Source organism: Amblyomma maculatum, chromosome 1, assembly GCF_055883805.1.
Source record: "Amblyomma maculatum isolate TAMU_Amacu chromosome 1, ASM5588380v1, whole genome shotgun sequence".
NCBI lineage: Eukaryota > Metazoa > Arthropoda > Arachnida > Ixodida > Ixodidae > Amblyomma > Amblyomma maculatum.
In genome coordinates, this window is record NC_139344.1 from 353,645,625 (window position 1) to 353,659,559 (window position 13,935).

General features: G+C 43.8%; 1 protein-coding gene and 1 long non-coding RNA gene across 3 annotated transcripts in view; one reads left to right on the top strand and one right to left on the bottom strand.

Annotated features, from left to right (window-relative positions):
* LOC146207817 (sodium-coupled monocarboxylate transporter 1-like) overlaps window positions 1-13,935 on the bottom strand; it is a 28,974-nt gene that overhangs the window by 13,338 nt on the left and 1,701 nt on the right. Inside the window, exons 3-9 of the mRNA XM_084590545.1 lie at window positions 11,230-11,281; window positions 10,430-10,497; window positions 9,127-9,207; window positions 7,000-7,073; window positions 4,592-4,732; window positions 2,825-2,954; window positions 2,063-2,151 (exon numbers count right to left, since the gene is read on the bottom strand). Coding sequence (XP_084446671.1) covers window positions 2,063-2,151; window positions 2,825-2,954; window positions 4,592-4,732; window positions 7,000-7,073; window positions 9,127-9,207; window positions 10,430-10,497; window positions 11,230-11,281 — 635 coding nt within the window. The remainder of the gene's footprint in view (window positions 1-2,062; window positions 2,152-2,824; window positions 2,955-4,591; window positions 4,733-6,999; window positions 7,074-9,126; window positions 9,208-10,429; window positions 10,498-11,229; window positions 11,282-13,935) is intronic.
* Window positions 3,960-13,935, top strand: part of LOC146207818 (uncharacterized) — a 41,184-nt gene continuing 31,208 nt past the window's right edge. The window contains exons 1-2 of one of the 2 annotated variants that reach the window (XR_014704285.1): window positions 3,960-5,406; window positions 9,086-9,280. This is a non-coding gene — a long non-coding RNA (uncharacterized LOC146207818). The remainder of the gene's footprint in view (window positions 5,407-9,085; window positions 9,281-13,935) is intronic. The other variant, XR_014704284.1, reaches the window with a different exon arrangement.

A 13,935-nucleotide genomic window follows, 5' to 3' on the forward strand; every position in this document is an offset into this window, starting at 1 on the left:
AAGGGACAAAAGTGGTAATGAAAGCGCACGGCATAGGCACGCTCGTAGTTTGGTAGAGGTGTGGGAATGACCCTAGCTTTCACTAACCCTGTTATGCTACCTTAGTGCGTAAATTTCTGCACAAACGTTATGCACCTTCTCACGAGGATTTATAAACTATAGATTCATGTAGCATGGAGTTTTAAAATGTGAACACAAATTTATCCAGCAGAATTATGTCGAGACATTACATCACTCAATGTCCCGACATCTGCTCTGACATGTCTCCATGCGACCTGACTGCTGGCTCTAAACGAGGTCGAGGGCCGATGCCTAGGTTGTTTCACGTGACGAAGAACTGATGCGCGCGTAATGTAAGCCTGAGCGTATGCTTAATATCTTTAGATATACCGTCATTGGACTTTGTTATCTATCTGCGGCTGAGCAGTTCTCTGCTTTTAACTAAGCAGTATATATCTTCCGAAACAAACAAAATGCCCACAAAATGGCACTACGTTTCTTTGTGCGCTAATCCAACTAAATCACTTGAATTTTTGGTGCTTCGCACCTGGATGCATGGTTCAAACAGCAGGTTTTATGACTTAACGATTCTCTTGAGGCAGGAATGCTGAATTAGTACTGCCTCGCCCACTGCGGATGAGAGCCGGAGAGACAAAGTAAAAGTGTCGCGAATTCCTCGGTTGGACCATACTTTTTTTGCGCACTGCTGACCGCGGATATATTTTCGGTCCAACTGTTTTAAATATAGTCAAGCCCAAAACAAGGTGTGATTTATTACACTATGATTTAAATTTTTTTTTTTTTGCTTCACGAGCGCTGATTTTAGGTTCGCGTGCCTGATTTGCGCGTAGTGAACGTCTTGGTCCTTGTCGGCAAAAGTGTCACACACCATGTACACGACTATGATATGCCATCTATCATCTTCCAACTGCCTCAGCTAGCATATGGTAGAGTGGCGAGGTAAAATCCACTCCCTGCCTTTAGGTGGTAGGAAAACGGAAGAGAGGGTGAGAGGTAACGGCCGCCTTAGTGGTTTAGCCTATGTGGCACGGGCAGAGGCTCTTTATTTTTCTTTCCTTTTGCATGCCTCAGCATAATATATGTGTGCTGAGACGAAACGAATTCTTAGCCGGAATTGGACTGCCACGGCAAGGACTCGGGTGGCTATCATGAAAGTAGTTGGTTACGATAAGGATTGAATGATGCGCCACCTGAAAGAAGCTTATTGGTGACTACAGTGAAATCGAGGGTGTGTGTGACTAGAGCCTGTAATGCACTTCACATAAAAGCCAGGATGAAAGTTGGAGAAATGAAATGCTTCTGAACAGTAAGGAGGGCAGTAGTTTATAAGAGGAAGGTGGAGGAGTAAGGTGGAAGTTATAGGAAGGTGGTACGGGGATGGGCGCTGTGAGAGAGAAGTCACACTCACGCCTGCAGCATGCAGCAGTCGACAACTAGGTCACGTGGATTGCAAGTAGGTAATTTAAAGGGCTACCAGGGACGACAGCTGCCTGTACAGAATTTGCCAAATGGGAATGTAAGGCGGGATTCGAATGAGGGTTCATTGAATGTGGTGTCAGATATAAAATTCCTAGTACACCTGGGGAAGTTCAGACGATTTGTCGTTACATCAAAAACATATGTGTGAAATTGTGGAAACGAACAGCTAAGATATATTGAGATGGATCGAATAGCAGCTCAAGCTGTTTTGAAAATAGTACGTGGTAATGACACTGTAAACTTGTTTCCACCAATGGAAGATATCTTGGAAGTACGACATTTTCACTTTTTGAAAATAAAGCCACATTGATTTCAGGAGACGAAAGACGTACATATTACCGATAAGCTCAATGTTGTAATTGTTTCTGAAAAGACGAAGCTTTTGATATTATACTATTTAAGGCAATTTTCTGCAACTTTGAACCTGTGCATGGAAGGCTTAACAATAGAATAGGGAGCGCTTCGCTATTTTGATAGGGACGTGGAAAACACGCTTGGAGAATGGTGTCTTAAATCTACATGCACCGTTAAGACAGATTGCATGACATCACCAATAGCTCACCTTAGCGAGCTGCTATAAACAGCAGCTGCTAGTAGGCCACAAAGTCCAGGGTAGTCGCGCAGGAGGTCTTGCACTATGTATGGCATCAGCTGGAATAATAACAACAACCTTGAAACTGGGATCACAACTTCGGCTAGAGATTTTTCGTAAGACGCATGGTAAAATTGGAGCATACGTGAGCAAGTAGTAAGATCTTCTGCCAGAGGCCAGAGCTTCGGGCGCATGACAGCTCTAGGAATGTATCTGGGACTTTGACGGCATGGTTCACGCATGTGCAAAATAATGAACAGTGTGGTGGCGTATGTGTTACGAGATTCACGTTCTTACCACTTACTAAATCGGTCGCATAGGGTTATCCCGTGACCCATAGGCATCGATATATTGAGTGCTGTGTAAAACAACTCAACAACTTGTCCGAATTTCCCACCCTGACGTCGTTTGTCTTTCCGCTCCTAGCGTAGCACCCTAGTTTCATTACAAACGTACAAACAAATAGCTCTATTACTGCCTTGCTTGTGAATTACAGGGAGGCCCATCTTTAACCTTTTGTGCAACCCATTATTTTTTTATAATTATAGTCTGTGTAGAAGGCGTACATTATTTAATTTGTACTGAAAAATGAATTGGGCGCCTTTAATTAATGAAAACTGTGACCTGTAATTGTTCCGACGCCCGTTATCGAGGCTTTAATAACACGTTCTATTTCAAGGTAAAAATGTTTATAAAGGGTACAGAAACTTTTTAAAGTCCAATGTCTCTGACCTGGTCTGCCTTGGTGATATCACCTGTAAGCCTGGGGTCGCAGCCTTTGTACACAGCGTAGATGGTCAAACCAGAGAGCACCGATAGCAGCACGGTTAACGCTACGCCAGGAACACACAGCAGGAGGGCCCTAAGGGAAAACACGCACACTGAATGTGCGCAGATGTGCTTGCGTCGTGATGAACGAAACGAACATTCAATCTGTTCGGTCGAATGAACCCATCTTGTTCGGGGTGAATGGATAGTATTTTACCTACAGGTTCATTTTCGCTTGGCCATACGCTGAACTATTCATCTTTACACTTGTGACTACAACGATTACGAAATGACTTCTGAAGAACGATACTTTCCAGAGACAACATGAGTACGAAATCAAAAAATCTTATTTTCAGCAAGAACCCTATCTATGTATGTACGAAAGGGAGAGACGGTACAGAGGAAAAATAAAAATATAGCAAAGCTAGGCTTAACCCGTGATTAAACTAAAGCTTTTATAACTTTGATATAGTCATATACATCTGCATTCCAGCATGCAACCACTTCCAAAGTACACATTCTTCTACACGTACCATAACCTGGCCTTTCAATTGTATACGTACCTTCTAGATAGTTTTCGTGAAAATCACCTGCCGCTCCTGCCGTCACCTACCTAGCTACTAGGTCACCCTTCGACCTCTACCGTATCTATACCTCTTTTTTTTTCTCCCGCGAATTCGGAGATGCAGATTTTTCAGCACATTTCGCGGTGGGGATGTGACAGATGAAATATGGTTTGAATTTAGGCTAGCTTTAGTTCACCTCACTAAATCCTAATCAATCTCGTCCATCCACCCTGGCAGGTTGAAGATGAGCCATTCAGCTAAATTTAATTGCTGCCGGAAGGCCTTAGTAGTAAAGGTTAAATTCATTCCGTTCAATTGAAACATATGCCCATCGGCATAAGTTACAACTGAACTGATTCCATTAAGTTGTCCTCGTGTGCAGAAGGCTACAATTAATCTACCTGATGGTGTAGACGATGAGCTAAATTAACATTGTCAAAGCTTCCGCAGCAAAAGAAAAAAAAGTATTAAAAAAGACCTTGGAAAAAACTGTCTTAAAGCACCAAAATTTAACATGAACGCGGCACGGCTACCCTGGAGCAGAAACCTCGGCGTTGGCATTGTAGCAGCTGTCTTCGTTGTGAGCGGCAGATCAAGACTCTGCGTCTGGCGGGCAGTATAATGAGCAGTTGACGTGGCCAAGACATGATTTGTTGCCGGGTTGTGTGACTTTACAAGGCCGCGTTGCTTTACCGAGTTTGGAAAAGATCTGAATGGAACCCGAGACCGTGGATTCTGACTCAGAAATGCATGAACAGCTAGGTTAGAACAAAGCTATACATCTTTGTATACAGTTATTATGTCGGGTTGTCGTTCGCGTAACATGGCAGCTTACTGGTGTATATTAATGACTATGCATGAGATAATAGAAGCAGAAATTGAGAAATGACTGGTTAAGCATGCAGCAATGTGCCTTCACGTGAACGTAGATAAACAAGGAGAGTCGCAATCTGGAACTATGCAAGATGACGCGTGATGCGCCAAACCGGAAACTTCGTTGTCCCCAAATTTATTTTCTCATTCGCTAAACGAACTGCAGCCCCTCTTGTGGCACAGAAAGTTTCAGATACACAAGAACCCCCAATGCGAACATTTTCCGCACTAAAACATTAAACAAGAGCTACAAAAACAACGGCAATAGTTAAGGACATGCAACAGTACCCACTTCCGGGCATCCTTCAGTGAACGTATACTGGAGTATCGCTGTGCCTGTGTCTGGTTAGTGCAGTACATGCCCATCCACGTGACTGTCCAAGCTACAAGCATGGTCCACGTCGTGTATGTCTCATAGGGGCTGAGGCTGAAGCTGCAAAGCAAGGCAGACGCAGCATAGTATTAGTTCAATTCCTATAAGAAGATGCTCAGTTCAGCTCAGTTTCATGACCTTAATGAACTCCTTGTGCTGGGGACGTTACAAAAGAAGTAGTATTTGATTAGAATATGCAAACAAGCAGCGAATTACCACTGAAATGGATCGGTGACGGTTTTGATAATGTGAAGAACATATGATAATTTGAAGAAAGAAGGAAGAGAAAGAAGAAGAGGAAAACGTGGAGGTTGGCTCGAGGAGCGCGAGGCACGAGCAGGAGAGAACAGGCGAGCAGCGGAGCCGATCGGCTGTCCAAGGAGCTCGGAGCGGTGCGTCATCTGCCAGGCCTGACCCGGGGATCCAGACCTGGGGCCTGCCGGCCGTATCCTGTCCTGTTCTCCTGTCGTCCACGAAACTCGGAACGGTGGTCGGGCCCGGGAGTGCCACAGCGCCAGCTCTTCACTGGCACGAGCATTCGGCGCCGTGCTGAGCCCAGGCACGTCGGGGAAGCCTGAAGCATTGGCCGCGGAAAGGCAACCCGAGGCCTCTTGACCCTACTGGGCCCCATCCAGTGGCCTAGCCTTCCGACGGGCTTACCGAGGCCCTACCGCACCGACCCAAAACTCTGACTACCCGGAGCGTCTGCACCGGCTTCTCCATCCAACATCTTGGTGACGTTTTGACAATTTGTGTTCTGTCATCGTCCCACTTGCTCGTTCTACGCTCGTCCCGTCCATGTCTGTACATAAAAGTATTCGTTGTTAGCTTGGTCAGTCTGGTCGTCTATTTAGATTACTGTGTCGGAATAAGCCACAGGATAAGGTGGCGAGAAGATCTAAAGGAAAGAACCTCACAGATAACAAGATGAAGCGTTGTGCGCAATGTAATGGGTAGGTCATCCAGTACGTTACTGTTCAAAAACGAACAGCAAAATAATAGCAGAAAAGGCAGCAATAGTGTGCGATAGTGGCCGGGTTACTTGAAGGGGATAATAAGCCCTGAGAGATATGTGTGCAAAGGATGTTCTATACGAAGGATAATTGTGTGTACAATAAAAAAAAATGGTGATAAAGCGTGAGGCTCGAAATTTTAATACTGAATGGAAAGGGCGGTAGCCTTCGTATCGCTTTACACGAATAAACTTTGATGCTGAATCTGTACAAAGAATAGGTGAACCTAGTCGAACAAATTGAACTGCTTTTAATGCACTCATTAGTGGAAGGGGCATACCATATTTTTGATCTCAAGAATGACTTATATGCGATTAGTTTTACATGTGCAGGGGCGGAGCGGAGATGGAACTTGAGAAAACCAAGTGCTTTATTCGATACTTTTTTGATGTCGCCAACATGGGTGCGCGATGATAAATCATAACACGAAGTGACTCCTCGATACTTATAAGGTCAATATTTATAAGATGGTAATATTTCAGTCGTGATGTTAGAAATAGAATACTGGAAGCGATGAGGGCTATGACGACGAAATTAGGGTAGGCGTTTACATTTAGTTAGAATTCAGGGACTTCAGCTTATTGTTACACTAATTAATGAATATGCCGTTTAAATTTTCCTGAGAATTCTGGTGATCCTGAGAGTTATGCTGCCGGCTTCCCCTGCCAACGCCTGATCAAAAAACAAATATTGTGGTGCCAGGCGCTATTAAGTATCTACGTACAATGTTTCCAGAAAGGATGGGAGCGCTTAGACAGAGCGCAAGCACCGCGACATCCGCAACGCTGCGCTGCTCTCCCATAGACTGCTAGGACGTAGTCGCATTTATGGTAATCTACACTCCGCGCGCGCTGCCTCTTCAAGGGCACGGTGAGAGATGTGCCGAGGCCGGGCGCTGGGACGCTGACAAGAGCGATTGTGCCTGCTCGCCCATTCTGGAACTTTCTCCTGGGTACTACCATCGTCTATCGATAGACGACCTGACGCCCGCGTTAAAGGGCCAAGGAGGCGCTGCGCCGTAGGCAAGAGTGCTGCCTAAGTGGAACGTGCTGCTTACGTGGAAATGTTCTTAACTACCATTTGCGCCGTTTTCTTCTTCGAGCGCGTCGAAACGGTTCTAAAAGGCCACCGTAGCGTTACACCGCCAAAGAACTTCACCCGAACACATCTAACGACTACGAAGCATGGAGCGAACTGTGTTAGCCATCAGTTCAATTCCGCACTGATGCATTCTCGCTCTACCGCTCTCGCATTGACAATTTCGCGATTAAGAACCGGTAAAGGTATACTAGAGCATCAATATAATTCTCGTACTTGGTGATTATGAGGCGGCCCCCTTCATCCGCTGACCTCCACATAGTAGCGAAGCCTCCAATGTGGTGGAGCCCCTGCGTGAGAGGGCATATAGTAATAGAGAGCTCAAAATAAAGCTGCAAGGAAGGGGAGTCTAAACTGAATCCCTTCTATTGCCACTGCATTTTAAACTGAGTGCCTTATAATACCGCTAGGCCGTCATGCGCTTCAAAGCTCGGTCCTTTAGAGATGTGGCAAATATATGGGATTGGGGTGTCAAACTGTAGGCATGTTGCGAAATTGTAATAAACTTAAATTAGGCGCAACGGAATTTTAGAAAGGTACTAATTGTTCGCACTTAATTCGACTGTGTCTTTACCAATCCTGAAGTATGTAGGATACTATGAAACTCCTATGAGTAGTTTTAGCCTACTGTAATCAGCAGAAAAGCCCCCATGCTGCGTGGCTTTGGGCGAGAAGACAAGTCTAAAGCCGACACGGACCGAGCGTTTCCGCGGCCCGACATATCACACCACCTCAGGACACGCATCACAGCGTTGAGACCGCGCCCTCCTGCTGCAGTGCGACATGGGAAGGACACATGAGGTGCGTTTGTCTAATGCTCTTTCTTGCGAAACTGGACACCTTTATGGGGATTTCTGGGAGTACCAGCAATGAAGCCTTTAACGCGCAAAGCTGTTAGACGCACTACAAGGTTGGTTGGGGCCGTGCCTTTATTTTAAATAATTATTTTTAATTTAAAAGCCGCAATGACCGGGAAAACCGCTTCGTCGAAACAACACAGCTTTGTAAGCTACTTATATAGACGAGTTGTTACCCATCCAGTGCTATCAAGGTGCAGTACGCTCGAAAGTACTTTAATGGCTTGCCCAAGCTTAATGCTATTACTACTTTCCGATTACTCCAAACATGGGCTACTTGTTCCCTTCCTTGGCAAGAACTTTGTTGTATTAGAATGCAAACGACATTACCCTTCGGTTAATCAGAAAGATAAGCCTAGTTCAAATCGACTAAGACCTTCACGGAGACAGCAAGAAGCTGCAGATTCAAACGCACAGTTCACAGAATAATTTAAAAAAAAAACTCAGCAATACGTTTCCTATAGATCGCTATTATTAAAATAAGGAATGACTGCATCATCGAGAGTTGATCTCACGCAACCCTAGCGCAATACACATATAGGATCGGATTTACCAACTTTGGCTGTGCTATTTCTCCAGCTAAACAGCGATAAACATAATATACAGTCATGTATCGCTGATATATACTACTTCCGAAAATCGGCACTCCTCGAATCATGAAACAAATCTTGGAAACAACCTTTTTCAATGTATTTGCGCCTCGTTAATATGGAAGGTCGCTATCCCGACAATGAACAAAAGGAAATGCACAGTGCCCATTGGGGTTCATCTATTTTCCTGATTTAATAGGACCGCGATAAGAGTAAGACCACTACTGCCCCCCGCAAGAAGTTTTATTTATGCACTTTGAAAGCTGGGCAGCTGAGGAACACCATTAAACGCGTAAATGACTAGGTGTACAATGGCCCTTTTCTTTCGTGGTTTCATGCTTTGCAGAGTGAAGTCGCTTAATCTATGCGCCTTACAGTCTTCCATACTCTGTGCATGAACTCTCTCAGCAGTTTGTGAAAAGTAGAAAGCTATATTAAGTGGCTTTCAGCTGTTTAAGCGCTGATTTAATGCATGTGAACAGTTGTTGTAGACATTAACTCATTTATTTATGATAGACCATCAGACGCGTCAAATCGCACCACATTACCTCCGTCATAACACTGTCTAGTCGGCGAGCTTATAATTGCAAAAATCGCATGCTTCCACTTCGCTGTCTACATATATGCAGAAAATCTGACCCCAATCAGTGTTTTTTGTGATATGTTTTCTTTCACGATTCGTTATTACGAATGCATCGCTTCATGGATAGTTTCCTAAGGAACCTACGTGTTTATATAAACGAGGCATGAGTGCAAATGCGCATCATTGCATATTCGTCAGCTCTTCCATGGAAAAAGAAGGAAGAAAAGTTTTGTCTATAACGTGATGTTTTATACAGCAGCTTTGTTGTGCAGTTATCGCCACTATAAGGACACAAAGAACAGCGGCCACTCACGCATGCGATGACCAGGATGTATCCTACGTATATGAGGATCATCTGGACCACGTCTGTCCATACTACTGCTCTGATTCCACCCTGCACGAGGATAGAAGTATCATGGTGAGCTTGCGTGATGGGGGAATGAAGGACACTGAGCTGCGGAATGAAGGTGAGGAAAGAAAATCTTATGGAGACGTACTTTTATTTCATTCCGAATGTTAGGATTCTGAACAAGAAATCTAGTATTCCACTGGAATATTCGAACCAATAAAATATAGGAAAATGTCAATAATCAGAGAAAAATAAGCGGCACAACGTTAGCATAATGGCCTGCGTTTTTCTCGTAGTCTATGGCTCATGCGCACCTTTGACCAATACCATGTCCAAAGGTGTGGCTTCCTTAATACCACTAAGTGATTCCTCTGCACGTATCACTCGACGGCTATGCAGCTAATTTACTGACTTCATGTTGCGATACTAGCGTTGTGTCCTTTCACAGCGTCATATTGGACTCCGTAAGTATGAGCACTCTACTGCAGCGCTTCCGATGACGCCTCATGACCTAAAAATTATCGTTTGAATATCAACCAACTTATATGAATCGTAGGGAACTTCAGTAATTCGAAAAAGCACATTATTTTTAGGCAGTAACAAACTGCCATTTGCTTGTATATTTACCCCTCAATTTAGTGTTCGATGTTGTATGAGCTTTAATGATGGGAATGAGGAGGAAAGAAATGCGACGTCGAATAAGTTGTTCTCAAAAGCATTTAAGTGCGCGGACGTCTTGTGTATCTGTCTGCGGAAGAAGGCAACCAGCGCAGAAGGCTTGGTACAGATTAGATGTAAACGTAATTCACTTAGTGAAAAAGACAAGCAGGAGAAAAAGAGAGCATGTCGGTAAAGTTAATCGACAAACGAAGCTCGCTCGCTACCCTGCACTGGGGGAAAATAAAGAAATGGATATGAAGCAGGGGGAGAAATGGAAGTAAAAGGGCAAAAGACGTGAGTAGTTGAAAACGCCTTTGAAAGCCACAATCTGTCCCTCCTTCCGGTGCCAACTTGCAAATAAGCGCCCGACTAATATAGAAATTACGCGATCATCATTTTCTTCTCTACATTCGTACGTTTGTCTCTATCCAGACTACCGCAGGTACCGTTGACAAAATGTCTTAAATTAGAATATGCCAATTGTTGGCCCTAGTGGAAATAAACTGATGTATTTCTAGGTCATGCAACTCTGACTCCTGATCACCCTTGTCAATTCCTGATCTGCAAGCACTATCCCGCACTTGATAAGTATGCGGCAAAGGCTTACTATTGACGTGTAGAAAGTGCAGACGACCCCGTTGAGGAGTATGGACGACCATACTGGGAAGCCCGTCACTGTCACAAGTAGAAGACGAGTGTTAGGACATAAGCAAACTCGAACAGGAAGTGTGACGCCTTAGCTGAAGAGAAAATGCATCACACTTTCAGGTAACGAACTCAAGCGATGTGTATCGGCGCACTCAGCACAAAAAATACTGTGGAATTTGTTTTTCCTGGCATGCTTTTGAGCACTGAGCAAGTTCAAAAGCTATTATTATGCGCCGAACAAGTTAAATCGCAGTGAAAAAAATGATGCTTCATTTGTACGTAAAAATTGCAGCCATGCCTCTTGCATTGTACCGTCTTTGCCAAAGTGTAAAGCTAAGGGGGTATGCTTTCGAGCCACTTAGCGCGGCTTGTAATGCATGTCCAGTGTTCCGAAACAATTGATGGTAAGTTTTTTGTCCTACCCTCTCCAATGGAAAGAACCTCCACAAATGCTAAATCAGCGCCACTATATGGCTCAGAAGGAGACAATCTAGTCTCTACGCTTTTGACAATGACTTTACCTCCACACCAAATGTTAGAACGGGGCCTTAATGCTTTTGAGTGGTTGAAAGAACCCTCCTGTATGAAACCCACGACAAAAAGTGAGGACTTAATCTTTTTGTCGAATACCTTTTTGCATTCTGTTTAACCTATGAAAAATACCTATTATTACCTGGTTCGAAAATTTAAATGGCAGAACCTGGAAGAAAAGCAATGGAAAAGAAAAGAGGCTGCACAGGTGTGCAGACAGCACCTTACCCGATCCAAGAGCAAGTGACGGTCCGTATAGCACAACTCCCAGGTAGAGCAGCTGGAAGGTTAAATAAAAATAAGTATGGATACAGGCTTCGGAGCTCACTTTATAAGCTGAAATTCCGTGCAGAGTTTGATTTTCTTAAGGTATCAAATACAAGCAACAGATAAAAAGGTGCTGTTGGAAAGTGGTAGGGTTTCCCTAATGATTTTCGAGTGGCATTCATTTACGTGGTTCAGAGCGTGCCCGAACAGGAAAGTAGAAAAATTTTCTCTCCACGACGTGTAATGAATAGATGCGTGTTTTTGTAAAAAGTGCGCACAATAATGAATTGCAAATCAGAGACGCCGCGAGGGAATTCACGAGCTGATAGTACTGAAAAGTACCCATGAAGGATGCTACCTCCCTGTACCCGTGCATATCCTCCGGCTCATGCGACCCATTACTGCAGGTGAGGCCACGAGCGCACGAAATATAAGTTATGCTGTAATGCTTTAGCGGCACGTCGAGATAAAAAGATAACAAAAGCCGACATATGCGGTGCACTAACCGCACTCAGCTTTCGAGGGGTCAGTACAAATACTACACCCCTATCCTGAGCTCTTCAGGTATATCTTCGGTTGCACTAATGTTTGAGTAGTGTAATCCCTGTTGCGTATCTATATTGTATCTAGAAGATCTACTGTCATCATATTGCATCTGGCAGGTATTTTTTATGTGGAACACAAATTTTTTGCGCCCTTGTCATCTTGCTAATCGGAACTTGTGACAAACACATTGAAACCAATTCAACAGCCTGCTTGCCTTTTTCATTTTTACATTGTGTAGAGCTCTGCTCATGTCACTCCCTTAAAAGTTGCATTAAGCAGTATTGTCCGGTAAAGAAAAGGAAGGTGAGTGTAGTCAGAGGAGCAGAGAGAACGTCATATATGAAACCCACTGGCTTGAAGTTAGGTTGAACTTAAGTTGTCTTCTCTGGGAGCTAGCAGAAAAAAGTGCCTTTGCCTCATTCGACTCCCTGCCAGTAGACAGGGGGGTTGGAGGTAGCAACAGCCTGTCCGAGCGTTCTGTGCGTATTTGCAAGCCGCATGATCGTGAATTTCAGTGAAAAACTAGTGCCAGAACAATAGCGAGATTAGTTACAATCGCTGAGGTGAACCGCACCGGAAGCAGACTCGGAAGCAAATAGCAGCACGTCATATTGAACAGGAAAATAAATTTACCCCATTTAAAAATACTCTTTAACATCCGCATTCAGCAATGTTAGCGGGTAGCAAGGGCTTCCTGCCCTATATACTGCAGCTCGCAGATTCGTGAAAGCGATAAAGTGTATTCCTTATAATGAAAGGTTGTTGGGAAAGTTCTCAATGACAATAAAAGTGAAAATTTATTTTTGATAGAAAATATTTTTAGTCGTCTCCACGAAATATGTCTGCTTACAAGCATAAGACATTAACTTCATACCATGGCTTGTTGTCGTAAGTAAAAGTGAAAATTTATCTTCGATAGAAAATATTTTTAGTCGTCTCCACAAAATATGTCTGCTTACAAGCATAAGACATTAACTTCATAGCATGTCTTGTTGTCGTAACTTTTGCCACATGGGGTCAATATAAAACCATAGTGGGAGGTGCCACCTTAAATACTAGTTTTTGTATTAACCTTACTGCGTGAATATAACACCAAATTGAGCAGACTAATATAATGGACAAGGTGTAATGATTGAGAAATATCGCTCTAGTTCAAAACTGCACTTCTTCAACGTGAGCTACATCTATTGTTGGTTAAGGGGGCTCTTCTGGAGAAACCAGTGAGACACTGAGGAAGTGAAGCCTCCATAACATTCGCCGGCACGTGATCTTGTGTTCTGTGCATGCGCGATGGTAAAGGGCATCAACTTCCGGTTCTGGACTCTAGGATTGTGGGCACTTCTGACTGTAAATAATTTCTGAATGAAACCTAAAGCAGAGAAATAGAAACACGCCTTTTATCCTCCTCTTGTCCACTCGTAGAGATATTATGTATCTACGCGCATGCGCAGAACGAAAGGTCATGCACCGGCGAAAGTCTCATATGAGTTCCTCGTGCATTAAAAGCACATCTTCAATCGTGTCTATGTAAATGGCTCGCATTATTTTAGAGCGCATGATAAATAAAACACAAAAAATAGCATACGGCTGCTAGCATCATTCGACCTAATGGCGAAGAGATCGAGTATGCCAGCTTTCTTGGCTGCTGCATTGGCAACGAAGCTATCGCCGCGACCTGACTCACTCACAATCTTGCATCGCCCTTATTTAGCAGCCACTTTCTCGAACTGTGCGTCACCGTCTTCATTAATTTCTATTCCTCGAACGCGTGCGTCAGAGAATTTGATTGCACTATTCGCACATATAACTATCCGTAGAGACCGGTCCGCATGGCCCTTGTCAAGTTCTGAGGCGATGTATTTTCTGAAGCGAACTTGACATGTCCATCTAGGAATGTGCCCCTAGTGATTAGAAACGTTTTTAATTGGCGCAACTAAAGCAACCACCTTCTTTCTTTTTTTGTCCAATAATCACATTCAAAAAGGTTATTTCCTACAACTTTTCACCTTACAATCGAATTGAAATTTTTTTACAGAAAAAGCTTTACAGTTTAAACGCGCGTCACTTTATATTGCTGTTTTCCTTGCAGTTCATTTCATAGTGAAAACGAAACATTCCGCC